The sequence below is a fragment of the Schistocerca piceifrons genome, chromosome 11, assembly GCF_021461385.2.
Source record: "Schistocerca piceifrons isolate TAMUIC-IGC-003096 chromosome 11, iqSchPice1.1, whole genome shotgun sequence".
NCBI lineage: Eukaryota > Metazoa > Arthropoda > Insecta > Orthoptera > Acrididae > Schistocerca > Schistocerca piceifrons.
The window spans coordinates 112,404,210-112,424,198 of record NC_060148.1 but is presented as its reverse complement, the minus strand read 5'-3'; the positions used below and the strand labels follow the sequence as shown (position 1 = coordinate 112,424,198).

The 19,989-nt window shown below is 38.3% G+C and overlaps 1 protein-coding gene across 11 annotated transcripts in view; it reads left to right on the top strand.

Annotated features, from left to right (window-relative positions):
* The first annotated feature begins 1,891 nt into the window (after positions 1–1,891).
* Positions 1,892–19,989, top strand: part of LOC124720379 (zinc finger protein ZFP2-like) — a 179,044-nt gene continuing 160,946 nt past the window's right edge. For 4 of the 11 annotated variants that reach the window (XM_047245714.1, XM_047245706.1, XM_047245716.1 and 1 more), the window contains exons 1-4: positions 2,076–2,117; positions 3,948–4,034; positions 10,373–10,435; positions 19,456–19,548. In XM_047245714.1, coding sequence (XP_047101670.1) covers positions 2,091–2,117; positions 3,948–4,034; positions 10,373–10,435; positions 19,456–19,548 — 270 coding nt within the window. In that variant the 5' untranslated portion in view covers positions 2,076–2,090. Of the gene's footprint in view, positions 2,032–2,075; positions 2,247–3,947; positions 4,035–10,372; positions 10,436–19,455; positions 19,549–19,989 lie in introns of those variants that run through there. The other 7 variants (XM_047245707.1, XM_047245708.1, XM_047245710.1 and 4 more) reach the window with 7 other exon arrangements.

Here is a 19,989-nt window from a genome sequence, read left to right as displayed (position 1 = left end):
TCACGATCTGGCTGAAAATTTACACAGCTTTTTTCAGACAGTACTTCATTATGGATGACTGCATCATCTGCAAAAAGTCTGAAGTTACTGTTAATATTGTATGCAAGGTCATTAATATATGCTACGAACAGCAAGAGCCTAACACACTTCCCTGGGGCACATCTGAAGTTATTACTACATGTAACGACGACTCTCCATCTAAAATAACGTGCTGCATCCTCCCTACCAAAATTCCTCAATCCTGTCACAAAGTTCAATTAATACTCCATATGAATGTACTTTCGATAACTGGCACAGGTGTGGTACTGAGTCAGATGCTTTTCGAAAATCAATAAATACTGCATCTACTTGACTGCCTTGATCCAAAGATTTTAGTATGTCATGTGAGAAAAGAATGAGTTGGGTTTCACATGACTGATATTTTCGGAATCCTTGCTGGCTGGCATGGAGGAAGTAATTCTGTTCGAGACACCTCATCATGTTTGGGCTCAGAGTATGTTCTAAGATCCTAAACCAAATGGATGTCAAGGATGCTGGACTGTAACTTTGTGGATTACTTCTACTGTCATCTTATAGATGGACGTGACCTGTGATTTCTTCAAATTACTAGGCACCATGTTTTGTTTAAGGCGTCTGTGACAGATTTTAGTTAGAAGGGGGGCTAACTTAGCGTAAATTCGGTGTAGAATCTGACAGGGATTCCATTGGGCCCTCGAGCTTTACTCAAGTATAACGATTTCAGTGGTTTATCAGCACCACTGACACTAGTACTTACTTCCTACATCTTTTCAGTGTTATGAGGACCAAATTGGGACAGTTCTCCTGGGTTTTTCCTTGAAATGGAAAATCTGAAAACAGAGTTAAGCATTTCAGATTTTGCTTCGCTACCCTCAGTTTCAGTTCCTGTTTCCTTCGCTAGGGACTGGACAGTAACTTTTGTGCCACTAACAGCCTTTACATACAACCAGAATTGCTTTGGGGTTTGTGAAATATCATTTGACAACAATGCCCGGCAATTCCTGCCCATCAGTACATGAGGTCTGCCTGGTCTCGGTTTATCTATGTTTATTCTTTCATAGCTCCACGTCAGAGTCACAGCATCGATATTCGAGGTGGGCAGCCGACAGAACATTTGACAATATTCTGCTGCGGCAGTCATTGAAAGCCTCACGCATTGATCTCTTGACAGACAAATTGCGTTTTATTCAGCAATTCTCTAGCTACAGCTCTATGCTTTGTTTTATATCTATGACACAGTAGTCTCTATTTCTTTAGCTGTTTCTTTACCGTAACTGTATACTGCAGACATTGCTTCCCATTATGAACTGTTATACTGGGTACATATCTGTCCAGTGCATGCTCAACTATTCTTTTAAACTTGAGCCAGCATTCCTCTACATACTGCTGCCCAGTGCATAAACTTTCAGTTCCTCATTGAGATACGACACTACTAATTTTTTTATCTACTTTACTGAATACACACACAGATATATATATATATATATATATATATATATATATATATATATATATATATATATATATATGTGTGTGTGTGTGTGTGTGTGTGCTTGTTTCAGTTATTCTTTGTACTCTGTTAGTCATTTGCTGCCACAACCATATCAAGTTCACTGATGTGGACATCCTCAAAGAGGTCAGGCCTATTTGTTGCCGTTAGAAACAATATATTGTCATCATGAGTGAGGTTCCTAACTGTCTGTTCTAGTTAGTTTTCAGAGAAGGCAACGGGACCGATGACCTCACCTCCTCCCCCAAATTAACCAACAAACGACTTTAATTTTTTTCCTAGCAGATATGCAGCGCTGATTCCAAGAATGTTAGAACGACCTCCTTGGTAGGTTCCTTCTTCCGCATTGATTGACTTTGACCACATCAACAGATGACTGTAGAGTTTAGTAGTTCGTGTCATGCGTTTGTACGGTACTATGTTGCGTTTCCTGTGTAATATGTAAGTGATTTGATGGTGGAGACAGGAATTCACGGAAAGACGCATATTGAGTGTGGTACTAAGTCAATACTTAATTTTTATTATCATTACAGCTAACTGCCTCGAATGAAGTAGTTTGCCAATGCCTTGTAATGATGCTATAGTAACTGTTCGTATAGTTATTATATCGGTTTAATTTCATTTATTGGGCCCATTCGAATGATAAGTTTGTTCTACATTTAATTCTTGCATCATCTTTGGCGCCTCTGGTTATGGTTTGAGATAGCCGTAGAATTTCGTAAGTAATTATTTCAGGTTATGTGTATCAGAACCAAACACTTGTTATTTTCAGTGTGCTTATGTTTCCGCATTGCGAGCAGGAAGTGACTAGTGGTTAGACAAACATATTCGTGCACATTACATACCTGTGCTGTTCGGCATTTACGAAAAATACCAGATCGACGTGTTGGTATGTAATATGCTTGCTGTTTTCGTTCTGTCCGATAAAATTGCTAAATGTTTCCCGTGATTTAGCAAAAGAACCGCCAGAAATTTTGATGTGTTGTCTGTAATTACCGGAAAAGTGTCTATATGTGGTGGTTAGAGAAAGTGCAGGTCAATGCGAAATACTTGGTGATTGACGAAAAGAGGCCCTCATGAAGTTCACACGCCCGCTGCTTTCATATTGTTATATTTGTGTTGTGCATGCGAAGTTCGGTAACAATATTTGTGAAGGAAGGAACAGGGACAGTAAGAGTTCACTGTAATCTGTAGTTCGCCCGGGTTGTAGCGCAAACAGTTATACTGCCGATACATCAGATTCGTTAGCACACGTTAATACAGAGTATCAGGGATTGGTTATCTTGGTACGAAAGTGAATGCTGTAGAGGGAATTCATTGTGTTGCGTTTTCCATGGATTTTCAATGTGCCTATGTGCTCCATAGTTTAGTAAATAGTGTTAACTGTTGTTTGTAGTAATGTGCACGTTTGTCTATGGAAGGATATGGGAAATGTAATTGACTCTGTAAGGCCTAATGGGTATGTGTAATTGCCATCGACAAAAGTATCCCAAAACCACAGAACATTGTCATGGGTATGCTTATGAGAAAGTAATTTCACCAAGTCTTGTTAGAGGAATTTAATCGTTGTTAAATCTTGACAGTCGATCATTTATTTTTCCATGCAACGTTCAGGCAGCAGTGTGTGTTTTTTAGTGACTGGGTAAAGATTGCAGCATTGTGCTATATTGAGTTGATAATGTTCAATATAAATGACTGTATAAGGAAACAGTTGTTAAAAATACATACTAAACTGACTGAAAAAGAAGAAAGTTCTGTCTGTATGGGTGGATTTTCATGTTCTGCTTTTCTGCATACCATGAGCATATATGGGTTTATAGATTGATTGAAATTGCAGCCAGTATGATTGAGAAATAATTCTTTTCTGTCCTTGCATACGTTGCTAAGAACATAATTATAAACCTCTTACATTATTCTGTATTTTAAGGAATTTGCAGGATACATTGACAGGCTTAGATATAGCTCGAGACTCATTTAATCTTTTATTCTTCATACATAAAATTGTCTACAGTAAATAGATTTGTTTGGTAAATTCACTTTATCTTAGTTGCTTCACATTACACTTAGAAATTTATGTGGAAAAAGGAAGATGTCAGCTACCATATTCAGAATAGGATTGTATACCACAAGCAAATGCTACTAAGTAACAGCAGTAACTGTAAGTCATTTGTTTCCATTGTGTGTAGTTTTTGTTTTCTGTCAAATTGAGTTGTGTTTTCCATTAATGACAGTGAGGCTTCAGAGTCCTTATAACCAGCAAGTTGTAAATCAGTTCTTTCTATCAGGTTCTTTGTTCCTCAGCCAGTTTTAAATTTGTAATATGCATTGACTCGTTTGCTGCAGCCAGAAAATGCTGCCTGTGCACTATGTTGAATAGTAACAATTTAAACAATATAACTTTTGCTTTCTTGTTTTTCAGTGGATTAGGAGAGCACTCATGGACTCCAAGGGAACTAGTTGGCTGAAAAAAGAGAAGAATGAAGTATATGCTGAACCAGGCTCCTTGGTAAATAGCTTCTTGTATTTTTTGCCATTGTTTCATTAATTTCTTTGTGCAATGTGGTGTGTAAACAAGCAGATTACCTTCCCTGTTGTTCGTCAGATGAAATATTTGGTACTGGCTGTTGGTTTTGATTCTTGACCAAATGAAGTTGTGACTCTTTGCTGTGCAACATATTTGCAATGGATTGGTATCTTGTAGTATATAATGCTGCTCTCCAATATTTAATTTGTTTTAAAATTTCTGTAGCTTATTGTTAGTGTGATGTTGGTGTGCCAGTAGTTAATGATCACAGTTTTGTTGTCTACTAGGAAATTGTCACATGTTCTTGAACTATTGTGGTGTTTGCAATCACTTGTTACAAATTAATTTTCTACTTTGAGATTTAGTTTGGTGTGTTGTTAATGTCTAGATTTGTTCCTTTCTTAGAAAGGTATTATTAATGGATATGATAAAGTAATATATTAGTAGGACTCTACTTGCTAGAGTGCAGATGATTCAGCTGCTACTGTAGATCAGTTGTATGGCTTGCTGGATGAATTGATCAGATGCTCTATTTGTGGTCAGGTTTTAAGTCGACCATAGTTGCTTTCTCAGACAATAGGGATATATATATGTGGATTTATTGCAAAGACAATATGTGGCAGTCTATTTGTCATGGTGCCTGATGGAGAAATCTAAACTCATGACGTACAATATTGTTTTCCTGGTGTATTATTTTTGCTATTGCTCATCTAATTGGTTTTATGCACTCAATGTTCTTGTTAGCAATATTACTGTTCTTGATCAGTTTTTGATTTGGGGGTAGGTATTCAGAATCTATTAAATATAGGGAAGTGGTAGGTGACAAAGAGCTGTTGTTGAAATCCTTTGAGGAGCTTAAATACTATTAAATGAAAGAGTAGTTGGTAGTGTAATTTACAACCCTAAGAAGGAAATGGTGGTAATGCTGATACTAAAAGAGTAAAGGAGTGTTACAGTTATAACTGCAGAATGTTTGCAATGCTCTTTAACCAGTAGATTTTCACATGACCACTCTAAATATTTGGTAACACATAAATTACTTAAATGTTAGTATAATCACAGAGTTAAACTGTGTGGGCTCAAATATGACACTTCTGTAACACACAACATATGCCTACGGATTTGGTGCTCATAAAAGAAGTAATTATAGCAGAATGTCACTGTCAGCTTCTGGAAAATTAAAACATGCTAAAGCTACTGTTAGAGCTCACTTCTTGATTCAGTATTTCTGAGATCAGCAGGATTTGAAGTTTCCAGTGTGTGGCCATCAACATTCTATGAATAATTCTCTCCTCATTGAACTTGTTTTGAAAATATATTGTTCATTTCTTTCTTCATCAAAGTGCTGTAATTAATTTGTGTTTTTGTAGCTGGATCAAAACACTTGTGACCCTGTAAAGATGTCTTTGCTCTGAATCATTCATCTTGAAAGTTTATCTGGAAGCAGTGAAAACACAAATGTATACCCATGCTAGACAATGTCAGGCTATGAAAGTAGCCTTGACAGGTTTTTGTTAGTGTCAACTGCCAAAGTCTGGGTCAAGTAGGACCTTCCTCTCCCTCCCCACCCCACCCCCCCTCTTAAGGAAGAAAACCTTCGTACTTTCAATGTCTCACCTACCTTTCTTTCTATGAACTTGGTGTGTGTAGTGTCTTGCTCATATTCAGGATGTTCATTCTTCTAGTGGTACTGTGGGTCTAGCATTGATCTCAAAATGTAAGCAGTTGGTAAAGGCAAGTCATCATAGATTTAGCACACATGCCTTTGGTGTTCCAGTCTTCTTATCACTTCTTTTTGGAACAACTACAGAAGTGACGACTACAATGCACTTTCATATCATGTGATACATCTTTATTGTAAATGTATCTGTTTTTCCATTAGCTCAAAGCTGTGTGACTGAGCAGTCGCTGTTCCAGCTTTTCATGTGAGGTTGTATCTGAACTGGTCCAACGGTGAAAAGCAAAACTCAGTTGCCGACAACTCAGGTGCCTCAGTTACATTTTCCAAAGAACAGAGAAAGTAAAATGAAACAGAAAATGTCAGGATAGAATAATGGTATACAAGGGATACATTTGTACTCAACACATTGAGGAGGCCTTTGGTTGCAGGTAGGTAGAATCAATTGACTGCTAAATATTTAAGCTTTTGGACAAAGTCATTCATATGAAGTACAGAACAACACTAGAGCATGAATACATCTAATGCAAGCAGAAATCTGTTGGTGTGATTGGTGGCGTAAAGAGGTGCTGTGGGGTGGGAAGTGAGGGATAGCAGGGTAGGAGAGGAGGTGATGCTGTGCTGCCTGTGGGATTGGTCAAGGACATAGGGTGACAGAATAGGGCTTCTAGGTGCAGTGTTGGGAGGCTGTGTGGGGGGGGGGGGGGAGTTGTGGGGTAGGTGTGTGCACTGCTTAGTGCTAGAATGAGAGCAGGGTAGGGAATAGGTGGGGCAGAGCATACAGACTAGTGAACATTGACGCTATGGGGGGATATGGGGATGAGTGATATGTTGTAGGAAGAGTTTCCATTTTGTACAATTTAGGAAAGTGCTATCACCCTCTATGATCACATCCCCCAACACACATGACTTTGTCACTGAACAGTACCTTCCCCAGTGTCTGACTGTCTCCTAACATGCAGCCCATTCCTGGTCGTCATGTCCAACTACATTCTCACACACAATTACTTCTCTATTGAAGGGATTGCCTACAAACAAATCTGCAGTACATCAAAGGCCAACTGTATGTCACCATGTTCTGCAAATTTATTCATAGGCCACCTCAAGGATTCCTTACTAACCACCCAGAATCACAAACCGTTCACCAGATCAAGATTCGTTGATGACATTTTTGTGATCTTATTTATTTGTTTATTGAACTTGATCTGATTAAGTCCATCAGACCCTCTATTAAATTGGACCATGGTTTCCCTTTTTATATCATATTTTTCTGAAACTAAGTTTTAATATGGCAAATAGTATTAAATGATTTGAGTGTCTGAAGTAGCAGTGTCAGTGAATAATACTATGAACTAAAAGTTAATACTGGCAGTACTTCTACTACTGCAGTTGCTACCACTAGTGGTTCTGGTAGTGGTGGTGATTAAAGAATTTGTAGGTGTGCAAGGTAGACTTTTTCTGATGCAGAGTGTTACGGGGAAAGGAAATGTAAGGAGACTCTACCAACTAAGAATATTGGGAAAAAATGTGGTTTGAAGGAAATGCTAAGGGTCACATTGAGGTGTGCACAGCCTAAAATTTCCTTTACAGCCTTTTCCCAGAAACGGAATTGCCATGCCTTGTCTTGCCAGTCATAAATACAGAAGCATCAGATTCCACCCATCTGCTTTGACCCATGACGTCACAAATATGGTGGAAACGGCCATACACTAAGACTCCAATATGGCGCCTATGATGTCATTACATAAGCATGACCACTAACATGAAAATACAATTAAAAGCCAACACACATGTTCCACATAAACCTAAGGAAACTAACGGGACAAGTGTGGGAAATTGGGGTTTTTTGGGTGGGGACAAAGTAAATACAAACAAATTTAGACACACCACCATACTAAACGACAAAAAAACGACGGCACAAAACTACTCAAATGCCACTAAACACAATATACAGTGGAATCGGACACTTGGCTTGATATACATAGCTCAACAGCAGCTCCCAATCCCACAAATTGGAATCTAACATTTACCTTCACCTGTTATCCTTAAGACACCTCCACATATAGCCACCCCTGATAAGAGATGCCAGAAGTTTAGTAAGCCACATTTCTTCACAACACACTGAACACTTCAAGACTTCATCCAAAAATCCGAATAGTTGAAGAAATTTTATTAGAGACAACACACTGTCCCCCATCATCGCCGAAAACTGTTGACCCTGCCAGTCACATCCATACCTACCAAAGACATAAAAAAAGCAGTTTACCAAAATTCACACACACCAATCAAAAAAAGTGACATTGACATAACAAAACCAAAATTGTTAACTCCCTGAAAAATATTCCGCTGAAAGCACAGTCACTACCAATACCACACACGTGCAATGCTACAACGCAAATGAACATCATACGCCATGTAACACGCTACCCATAAACACACCACCAGAGAGAACCACCAACCGCAACAATACACCACCTATAAACACGCCACACATGCAAACTAAACCAAAAACATCACCGAACACTCAACACATGAACACGTTACCAGAGAGCACCACTGATCGCATCAAACCACCTACAAATACGCCACTCTCACAAACTGAATTCCACACCGCCATGATGTCACATACCACAATAGCCTTAAGTCACAGGTAGAAGCCGACGGGTGGGATCGGACGCTTTGGTCGACCCCCATCTCCCACATACTCCTAAAGTAGCACTCCCCTTGCAAGTCAGTACTACCCATGACTGAAGCAACTGCGTCACATTTTCTGCCGGGATTTACCCTACCTCTCATGCATTGAAATGAGGAATAATCTCTCCACCCTTCCCACAGTTGTGTTTTGTCTCCAATTGAACTGATAAAATATTCTTGCCCATCGCTACTCCAGCCCTGCTTCCAACCTCTTGCCTCATCTCTCATATCCTGAAACAGAGCTACATGCAAGACATGCATGTTTCCTGCAGCCCTGTCAGACATCTCCAACACAAAGGCAGGGCTACCTGTGAAAGCAACGTTGTGATTTGCAACTACCTGCCTGCAGCCAATGTGCCGTATCCTACATAGTCATGACAACTAAATTGCTCTGTCTGCAGGAGTGACCACTGCCAAAGTGTGGCCAAGAAAGCAGGACCACCCACTTGCTGGAAGTGCTCCCAGCATGATGTGGTTCACTTCAGTAACTGCTTCACAGCTGGCTCCAACTGGATTCTATCTTCTAACACAACATATTATTTCCTGTAACCCCTCTAGACTCAGTCTATGCTAGTCCATGTCCTCTACCCATATCCCCTTTGCCTGCTCTCACTTCACCACACACACACACACACACACACACACACACACACACACACACACACACACACTTCTTTCCTCCCAGTGCAATTACTATTTTCCCTTTCTCAATTTCTCTCCTCCCCTTCCCCTCCCACAGTACAGCTTCCCAAAACTACCTTTAGCAACTCATACTGTCTCTGCCACATCCTTGCATGCTATCACAGAGAACACATTATCTTCTCCCCACCTCTCCTCCCACTTTTACACTGCAATCCTTCTCTCGCTACCCCGTGCCTCCTCATATCAGGAGATGGTCATTCCCAGTTCCTGGAGACAGTGGCCATGCGTGTGTTTGTTGTTTTCCTGTGAATGTGTTCTCTATTTTAGAAGGGCTTTGTCCAGAACCTCAATGTTTTAACACTGTTTCATTGTATTTGTCTGCAAGTCAGTATAGAAAGTAAACATGCCAAATTTCATGTTAATGGGAAAGTGAACTGGAAAAAGACACCAACCAAATCTGCAAGAAAAGTCTTCAAGATTGTTCTACCTCGAGTGTAAACTGAGAGGAGTGTTTGGTTCAGACATGTTTTAATTCCCCTGATGTCAGTAACATAAAAAAGGTCCGTGTCATATGCTAGGTGGAACATAGAGTGCCGTCTGTATTTTGTTTACCAGGCTTAGAATACTAATAGTTTTTGATATCTCTATGACTCTGCTGTTGGCATCAGGGAGAATGTTAAAGAATGTGTTCCCAGAAAGCAGTTTACAAACTAGATACTGTAAGTAATGCAAAAATCCACATCCCAAGTCATAGGCTAGCAAGAACAGGAAACTCTCAGTAAGTGAATGGCCGCAATAATTTTACTTATTCCCTCCCTGCTTCATCCACATCATTTTAATATTTCAAAATAATACTGTGTGATTGGCTGATAGAAAATGCATGTTGCAATTAGTTGTATGATATTGGTGTTGTTGATTTTAATATTAAAGATTCTAGTTGTACCCACTGATTTCATTACACTACTGTTTTTTTTGTATGATGCGCATTTCGTATAAAATAGTTAATGATAAGTAAATAAAGATTATGGAAGTAGGAAATACGATTGAAAATAGCAGCATAGGAAAATGAAGTGCAAGATGCTAATAAATTTTCAGATATGTTGCCACTGATCATTCATATAACTTTTCGATCATTACCATTGAAATGCACCTTACTGTCACTGAGAAGGCCACTCTCTGAAAAGAATGAGTCATTTATTCTTTAAAAGTGTCATAGACTTACAATATGTGATACTTTTTTGTAATATATCTAAAATTGTCTTCTTAAAAGAACTCCTTGCAGATATTTTTTTACTATTCACCACAGGTTCAGTTACACACATCTACCATGAAAGTAAAAGAAGAATTGGATGAGCAAGTGAACCAACAGGTAAGTCTAGAATTTGTGTGACTGTATGAAATTAAGCAGTGTTATGTTATGGCTCGGTTTTGGTGAATATAATATAGATTGGCTTGATGCACTTGTCCATGTTAGTCTACCCTCTATAAACCTCTTAATCTCTGATGACTGTCACCTACTACATCCATTCGAACTTGCTTCTTGTCTTCATGCCATAGTCTCCCTCTACACTTTTTACCCTCACATATCCCTCCATTACCAAACTGACTATCCCTAGATGCCTCAGAATTTGTGCTATTAACAGGTCCCTTGTGTTAGTGAAATTGGTCCCTATGTTCCTCCCTCATTTGTTTCGTCTACCCATCAAATCTTCAGGATTCTTCTGTAGCACATTCCAGATGCTTCCATTCTCATCTTGTCTGAATTGCCTATCATTTATGTTTGACGTCCATACAGGGCTGCACTGCAAATATCTTCAGAAAATACTTCCTAACACTTAAAATTTTATTAGATGAGAACAGTCCTCTTTATTAGGCACATGTTCCTTGATATTCCTAGTCTTCACTTTATTTCTTTCTTACTTCAGCCATTGTCAGTTACTTTGGTGCCCAAATAGCAAAAGTTGTCTGCTGCTTTTAGTGTCTCATTTTCTAGTTGAAACTAAACATTGACTGATCTGTTTAGCTAGATTCTATTGCATTTATTGATGTTTGTCATACAATCTCTTCTAGTAATACTACACAATTTTACTCTTCCAGCTTTTACCTCCCACACATCCCTTCGTTGACAATTTCAAGATGCTGGTTTTGTTGATAGAATTACATTGTCATTGGTAAACACACAGTGTCCTTTACCTTCCAGATTTCCTTCATGTCTTCCTTGTACAGAGTGCATATCAGATGTAGGCTACAAGCCTGTCACATTTCCTACTCAATGCTTCCCTTTCATGTCTTTCAGCTCTTACAACTGGAGTCTGGTTTCTGTGAAAGTTGCAAACAAACTTGGGCTTCCTGTCTATTTATTCTGCTGCTGTCTAAATTCCAAAGAGTGCAGTCAACTCCACATTCTCAAAAGCATTTCAGTAAATCTGCAAAAACTGTAAACACAATTTTGTCTTTCTTTAACTCATCTAAGGTAAGCCATAGTATCAGTTTTGCCTTGTGTTACATGTTCCTGGTACCCAAAGTGATGTTATGTAAGGTTAACCCTCTGCAAGATTTTCCATTCTTGCAAGCATGATATATTGATCTGATGGTCTGGTCTGATAGTATTCACACCTGTTAGCACCTGCCTTTCTTCGAATTTGAATTATTACATTCTGGTCGATGTATAACTTTGTCAGCTATCTCGTATCCTGCACAAAAGTGGAATAATTTTGTCATGGATGGCTTTCCCAAGTATCCCAATAATTCTGAGGGAATGTCATCAACTGCAATGGCCTTGTTAAGACTTTACTCTTTCAGTGTTGTATCAAATTCTGGCCATATCATCTCCAGCCTTGTCTAGAACTACTTCCTTTCCCCTTTCTGGAGCAAGTTTGTTCCTGTTTGCCTTACAACCATTCTTGTTTAGCCATATTCCATGTTCTGTTAACATCATTCCAGTAATGTCTGTATTCCCTTTTGTCTGTTTTAATAGCCACATGTTTGTATTTTCTCTTCTCATCAGTTAAATTCAGCATCTCATGAGTTGTTAACGTATTCGTACTAGGCCTTACTTTTTACCTATGTTTCCTCCTGCCCTCACTGTTTCATTTCAAATCTGCCTATTCATCACCCAGTGTATAATTACCCTCTATTTATAACTTGTTGCCTAATGCTCATTTTCAAAATATCAGTGATTTTTGGTTCATTCAACTTACCCAAATCTCATGTACTTAAATTCTACTTTTACCATTTCAACAGCATTACTCTGCAGTTAATAATAACAACTCTAGCCGGAGTCCACATCTATCACTGGAAATGTTTTGTAGTTTACAATCCTGTTTTGAAATCTTTGTTTTTGACATTACATAATCTGCTTCAAACCTTTTGGTTTCTCCACGTTATTCCACATACACAAGCTTCTTTCATGGTACTTGAAACAAGTATTTGCAGTGACTAATTCATGCAATGTGCAAAAATTCTACCAGGCGGCTTCTCCCTTTGTCATTTATGCCATTGGATGTTCTCGTAACTATTGTGCATCCTGTTCCTACTACTGAATTTCATTACCTTCTGGAATCGGCTCTCATCTTCTTTAGCTGTTGAATAATTACTCATCAAACTTTTTCCTATTCCATTCTTCTGCTGGTCTGGTTGCCATACAAATTTCTACCACTGTTGTATTTCCTTCATGCGTATTTCAGCTATGGTAATTCATTGACATTGCTGTTAATAGCGTACTCATGTTCCTATTTTCTTGCTCATTACTAGGGCTCCCCTGCATGACTCCTATTTGATTTTTTTGTAGATAATCCTGTACTAACCTGATCAGAAGTCTGGTCCTTTCTGCCACTGCACTTCAGCTCTTACTACAACTGAATACAACCTATCAATGTTTACTTTTTAAAGTCTCTAACCTCCCTAGGCTGTTGTCGTCGTCGTCAGTTCAGAGACTGGTTTCGTGCAGCTCTCCATACTACCCTATCCTCTGCAAGCTTCATCTCAAAGTGCGTACTGCACTCTACATCTTTCTGAATCTGCTTAGTGTATTCATCTCTTGGTCTCTCTCTTTGACTTTTACCCTCCACACAGCCCTCCTATACTAAATGGGGGATCCATTGATGCCTCAGAACATGTCCTACCAACAGATACCTTCTTCTAGTCAAGTTGTGCCACAAATTCCTCATCTCCCCGGTTCTATTCAGTACCTCCTCATTAGTTACATGATCTACCTATCTAATCTTCACCATTCTTCCGTAGCACCACATTTCAAAAGCTTCTATTCTCTTACACACACACACACACACACACACACACACACACACACACACACACACACACACACACGCGCGCGCGCGCAGGGAGCTGCCAAGCTGTGCTCTCAGCTCTCTGAGACTGCCTGCGTGCGAGTGAGTGTCTACTGCTGACAAAGGCCTTAATGGCCGAAAGCCTTAATTGTGTGAATCTTTTTATTGTGCCTATCGTGACTCAACATCACTGCTGTATCATGAGTAGCGACTTTCCTTCTCTGGTATTGTTACATTCCATCCTGGATTTTCCATTGTTTGATGTTTGCTTCTATTCTCTTCTTGTTTAAACTGTTTGTCATCCATGTTGTCCACTTCCATACAAGACTACACTCCAAACAAATACTTACAGAAAAGAATTCCCAACAGTTAAATCTATACTCAATGTTAACAAATTTGTCTTCTCGAGAAAAGCTTTACTTGCCATTGCCACCCTACATTTTATATCCTGTGTACATTGACCATCATCAGTTATTTTGCTCCCCAAATAGGAAAACTCATATACTACTTTGTGTCTCATTTCCTAATATAAATCTCTCGGCATCACTGATTTATTCAGCTACATTCCATTATCTTCATTTTGCTTTTGTTGATGTTCATCTTACATTCTCCTTTCAAGACACTGTTCCTTCTGTTTACCTGTTCTTCCAGGTACTTCACTGTCTCTGACATAATTAAAATGTCCTCGGCAAACCTCAAAGTCCTTATTTCTTCTCCACAGATTTTAATTTCTGCTCCGAAATTTCTTTTGTTTTCCTCACTGCTTGCTCAGTATACAGATTCAATACCATCAGGGATAGGCTACAACCCTGTCTCACACCATTCCCAATTGCTCTTTCCCTTTCATACCCCTCGACTCTTTGTAACTGCCATCTGGTTACTGTACAAATTGTAAATAGCCTTTTGTTCCCTGTGTTTGATCCCTGCAACATTCAGAATTTGAGAGAGAGTAATCAAGTTAACATTGTCAAAAGGATTCTTCAAGTCTGCAAATGCTACAAATATAGGTTTGTCTTTCCTTAATCTGTGTTGTAAGACAAGTTGTAGGGTTAGTATTGCCTCATGTTTTCAAATATTTCTATGGAATCCAAACTGATTTTTCCCGAGGTCAGCTTCTACCAGTTTTTCCATTCATCTGTAATGTATTCGTGTTAGTATTTTGCACCCACGACTTACCAAACTAATAGTTTGGTTATTTTCACGTCTGTCAACACCTTCTTTCTTTGTGATTGGAAATTATATTCTTCTTGATGTCTGAGGGTATTTCACTTATCTCCTACATCCTACTCACCACATGGTAGAGGTCTGTCAGGGCTGGCCTTTCAAAGGCTATCAGTTGTTGTAATGGAATGTTGTATACTTTCAGGGCCTTGTTTCGACTCAGGTCTCTCACTGCTTTGTCAAATTTGTCATGCAGTATCATTTCTCCCATTTCATCTTCATCTACATCCTGTTCTATTTCCATGATATTGCCCTCCAGTATATCACCCTTCTATAGACCCTCTATATAATTCTTCCACCTTTCTGCTCTCTCTTCTTCACTTAAAACTGGTTTTCCATCTGAGCCCTTGATATTCATCCAAGTGCTTCTCTTTTCTCTAAAGGTCTCTTTAACTTTCCTGTAGGCAATATCTATCTTACCCCTAGTGATATACGCTTATCCTACTAAGATATGTAATACTCCACACTCAGACATATAGACTGCCTGGCATGCTTTTCCTGATAACATCCTCCTGAGTAGACTCTGCCTGGAGATCTGAATGGGGGACTATTCTACCTCCTGAATATTTTGCCTAATGTAATTTCGTGCAGTAGAGCTGCATGCTCTTGAGAAGAAAAACAGAGAGCTACAGTTTCGCTTTGCTTTCAGCCATTTGCATTATTGGCACAGGAAGTTGGTTAATGCTACAAGGCCAGGTCAGTTGATAATCCAGACCATTGCTCCTGCAACTGCTGAAAATTATTTTGCCCCTCTTGAGGATCCATGTCTAAGTTTGATATCTCCTCAGATCATACTTATTTGTGGTTGCACCTAACACTGTTTTCAATGTTGTTGACATGCAAGCAATCCTGCCTCGTCAGTGTCCATGGTTCATTTGGGGTGGGGACGGTGAACTATTGTTTAAAGTGCTGTCTTTGAGCAGGAGCAATAGTTCTAGCATGTATATCTGTAGAATTACTTCATTATCTATATGAAGATCAATAACAATTCTGAGACTCTGCATTGGTACACATACAAACCAACAGATGAAAACTGTTGCTAGGTCTCAAATTTGAGGTTGTAACTCCTAGTTTCAGGATCAGTTACTTAAACAATTAGCCTAACCAAGCATGCCTCCAGGGCTGCCAAGGGGATTTCACTTGTGTGTCCTCATAGATTTTCGTCTTAGGTTCAGGATTTGAAGGTCAGTGGCCAGCCAATTATTTGGTAAAGCAGTATGATACCGTTCTCCATAAAAGTAGAAACAAGAAATGCATTTGGCAATTGGGTGATTTGTGAGTGGTGGCAAGTGTAAAAAATGTATTACATAGTTGTCTGTAGCTGAGTGCATAGGGTAATATTATAATAATCATAAAATTGGTGGTTCTGATCACACTAAGTGCTACCAGTTCTTTTAGTTTTATTTAAATTCCATATGTAAAGCAAATGGTAATTTTAATTCATGCTGTCATACTTTTCTAACAGTTATTTTTAGTTAAAGTGACATAAAAATGCAAGTATTGTTAAAAAATTACATTTTGGTACAAAAATGGAGAGCATCAAATTGAAAATAAATAAATCTCACATGAATGTATCAAAATTTTTGTTTTAATATGTTGAATGATGAAAAAATATGTAATTTTTACCAAACCATTGCAATTTAGTATTTCTTAAATTTGCAGTTTGTTAGTAGACATGGAAGTTTTTAAAAAGTAGTAGTTCCTACTAAGAGATCTGAATCAGCAACTTTTTCATTAAGGCACTTTTATGCTATTCTTCCAATTACCAGCAATTGTGTTAATAAATAGGAAATGTTTTGTAGTAGGCAGCACTCAGAAGTCTTCTGATCTTCAAAGTCAATTTTTTTTAGTTTGGTTACTGCCTAGTGCTGGTTTAGGAAATAGATGTTCCAGCACTAAACTCCAAATACTGTAAGTTTGAAGGAAATTGAAGGGGATGATCTACAAGATACCCTTTTCAGTCAAGTTCTTATTGTCACAGGGATGTGTCCATAATGGTTAAGGTGGCAGCCCATAAAATGCAAGAAATCCAGGTTTAACTTATCAGTGCAGCCAAAATAAATTTTTACATCTGTTGTTAGACAAATCTCTAATATTAGACAGTCACTAGATCACTATGTGAATGTTTCTGATTAGCTTAAATCACCCGGTATTCAAAATTGTATTGGCTGATTGCATTCAGCAGAACAGTGGGTGAATAGAGTAGTCAATTTTACTTGATGAATGACTGTAGGATTAATTTTTATTCATGCAGAGGAACTGTTCTCTTTTCAAAATCATGTAGGAGACCAAAATTATCTGCTGTTTAGGTCTTTAGCTCCAAACATGTTTGCTGTGCCTCTTCTTACAACCTGAAATGACCTGTGCATTTTTCTATTCCCATGAAACGCCACTGTTCCATAAAATAACAGTTCTATTGCCAGAGGTGATCCTGCAACATTCACTCTTTTTATTTCATCTGATGGCTGCCCCTTCAGGTCTAGTGGCCAATTGTGTAGAAAAAGTTTGGTTTTTCCTTCTCCCTCCTGTCCCCACTTTAGTCAATTATGTATCTGTCATTTTAGTATCTGTGCTGTAGTAAGAAATGTGAAATGCATTTTTATGTTCTTTATTGGAGAAAATTTCTAAGGCAAAGTATTGTATTTATGTCTTTTCTGTTACTGTATTCTGTTTTGCTACCATCTGCATCATTGTCAACTATCAACTGTAGAGATGTCTTTGATCCCTTTTCTAACATTTTTGTTCAGAAGTTGTTGGGTTTTCATTTTTTGTTTCATGTTTTGCAAGATATGATGTTACTTATAAATTAATGGAAGGTTTCTTATGTAAGCTGTCTTGGTGGTTCTCATATGTTCAACTTTTGGTTGGCCGTGGGGATTCAGGGGATTTAGCTTCATTTGAATTTGCTGTACAGATATCTGCTGTCATGTAACTATGTAATGTTGTTAACATTTGCAGGTCCTCACTGTATTCCACAACATTCCCCATGCTGGGTGTATTGGCTGTTAAGTCATGTCTGTTCACTTTACCAGGTTTGTTAGGCAGAAGTATGTTCCTGTCTTCCAGAGTTTGTTTTTAACAGTAGCAATCTGTGATGCTTCAGTAGTCCAGTGCTCATGTTCCAATCTCTGTATTTAGAGAATTTATTGTTTTGGACATGTCTATTACTAACAGAATAAATATTTTCCTGTTGTGTGGTTTTTCTAAACAGTTACACAGGCTAATTTTGGGAAAACACATTTCATAGATTTTCACAGGAATTTTTGTTTTCACAGCTGTGCTAATGTCACAGGACATCATTTTGAGATGAAAGAGTTCAGTTTGTCCTCTCAAAATTCAGATCTACATTTTCCATGGATTCTCTAAATCTCTTCAATGAAATGGTTGGACAGCATGGCTCATGTTGTCTATATTTGGTCAACCCCATATCATGTTGTACTTTATTGATGTAATTTTCCTCCAAATCTTTTTCACTGTTTGAATTCATGCATCTTCAATTATGTAGCTGACAAGTATATATATCCTGTCGCTGCAGTATGATAGAGGATTTTGATTTGTATACAATATTTACCAGACTATTTTTTAAGCATTAATGTACTATGGTGGGTGGATGTTGGAACTCAAATAGTTACTTTTTCCACATCACATTTGACACTTCAGAATTATTTTTTCCTCACATTTGATACTTACCTGCATGCAGATTCCAAATTTCAGTAACATTCAATGAGATAAATGCAGATTTATCTTATTGTCCAGTGCTGATTTTTCATGATAATGTATTACTGCCTGTGTTCTGTGGTGCATCTTTCTAGTGGGTCCTCGGCATGGAATATCTGATTTTGTAGCTAATTATTTCTAGTTTTTCTTCCAGTGTTGTGTACAGTGCCACTGTTAGTTAATGAAACTCTGGATCTTGTCTTGAATGCATATACACTTTTCTAAGAGTAAGAGGATTGCTTATTGAATGGGTGTGAGGCTACAAATTCAAGTGTTCTGGGTTCCATCCCAGGCATCATCTGTCACTTTTTCACATGGAAATTGTCTATGTGGAAAATGACAGTTTCCATTCCATTGTGAAGCTCTAGGTCCTCATGTAACTTACTGTGTCAGTGAGTTCAAAAGTTGGAGGAAGCCAGTGGTGTACCACACCCAGTAAGACAATGTCTAACAGAGCACTAAGGTGTTAATAACTAACTCCAGGTTGTTGAAAGCTTTACTTTTACTTCAGGTTTGCATTAGTTTTTGTGACATTAGACATGTATTTTCCTCAGTACCAAAATTTGGTGACCTACACTTAGATCTGCATTTACCTGCTTCTTGTCTTTACAGGTGGTTTTCTGGCCTAAAAAATGCATTCTGCATATAACCTACTAGTTGCTTAGTTTCTTGTTGACCATAGTGCCCTCATTGGCTTTGCATAGGTACCATATCATCTTCCACTGAATAACATAGGTCAGAAAATAGGGAGCTGAGATCATCATAAAATCAAATGTTCTTATTGGAGCCTGCACCTTGGCACATTCAGAGAGAGAGAGAGAGAGAGAGAGAGAGAGAGAGAGAGAGAGAGAGAGAGAGAGGGGGGGGGGGGGCAGGGGGAGGGAGGGAGGGAGGGGGTTGATATCTGATGTCTACCTCCAAGGTAAACCAAAACTTTGATTTCATACGTTCGTCATGTTTTTCTGACATTTCCTACATCCTGTAGGACCACCTCAGTATGAATCAATTGGAATGAAAGTAAATCTAATTTAATGTGACACATATTCTTGTTACCTAATGCCAGTAAGTGAATACATGTGACCAATAGCTTTTTAGCCCCACTAGATGTGTAACACAAGCACAAGAACAGAAGCTTTGAATATGCCATTCTTTCTTTTTTCAGTTTCTTCAAGATCCACCAAGGATTGTAATGCCTAGTCTTCGTATAAAGCAAGACCTAGAACTGAAACAGGATTTAGATGGCATTAAGCATGATGTAAGTTTTCACATCGGTGATCCATTGTGCATGAAGTACTGTATGAATATTATGAAATGCATTGGGTGCAGTAAATTCCAGTGATCATAAATGATGAAGCATTAAAAGCTAGCATATGAGCACTTCCCCAGAATTTTTATAGTATTTCAGTTGACTGTAGGTATATTGTTCTGTTGTGTGTAATGGTATTTGAATGAAACTTGTAGGAAACATAAGTTTATTAACTGTAACACATCTAAATATTAAATGTCTCACATTCGTTCTTGGAACAAACGTACCAAAGAAGACTTCTTTGCAGCAGCTGTCAATTTGTCTGTGTCACAGTTCTGTAATAGAAAAGATGTAAGAGGTAAAGCAATGAACTGTAAGCAGTATGTTATCAGATAAGTATGGTATTTGTCATACTATTTCTTTTCTCTGATGTATTTAATGAAAACCATA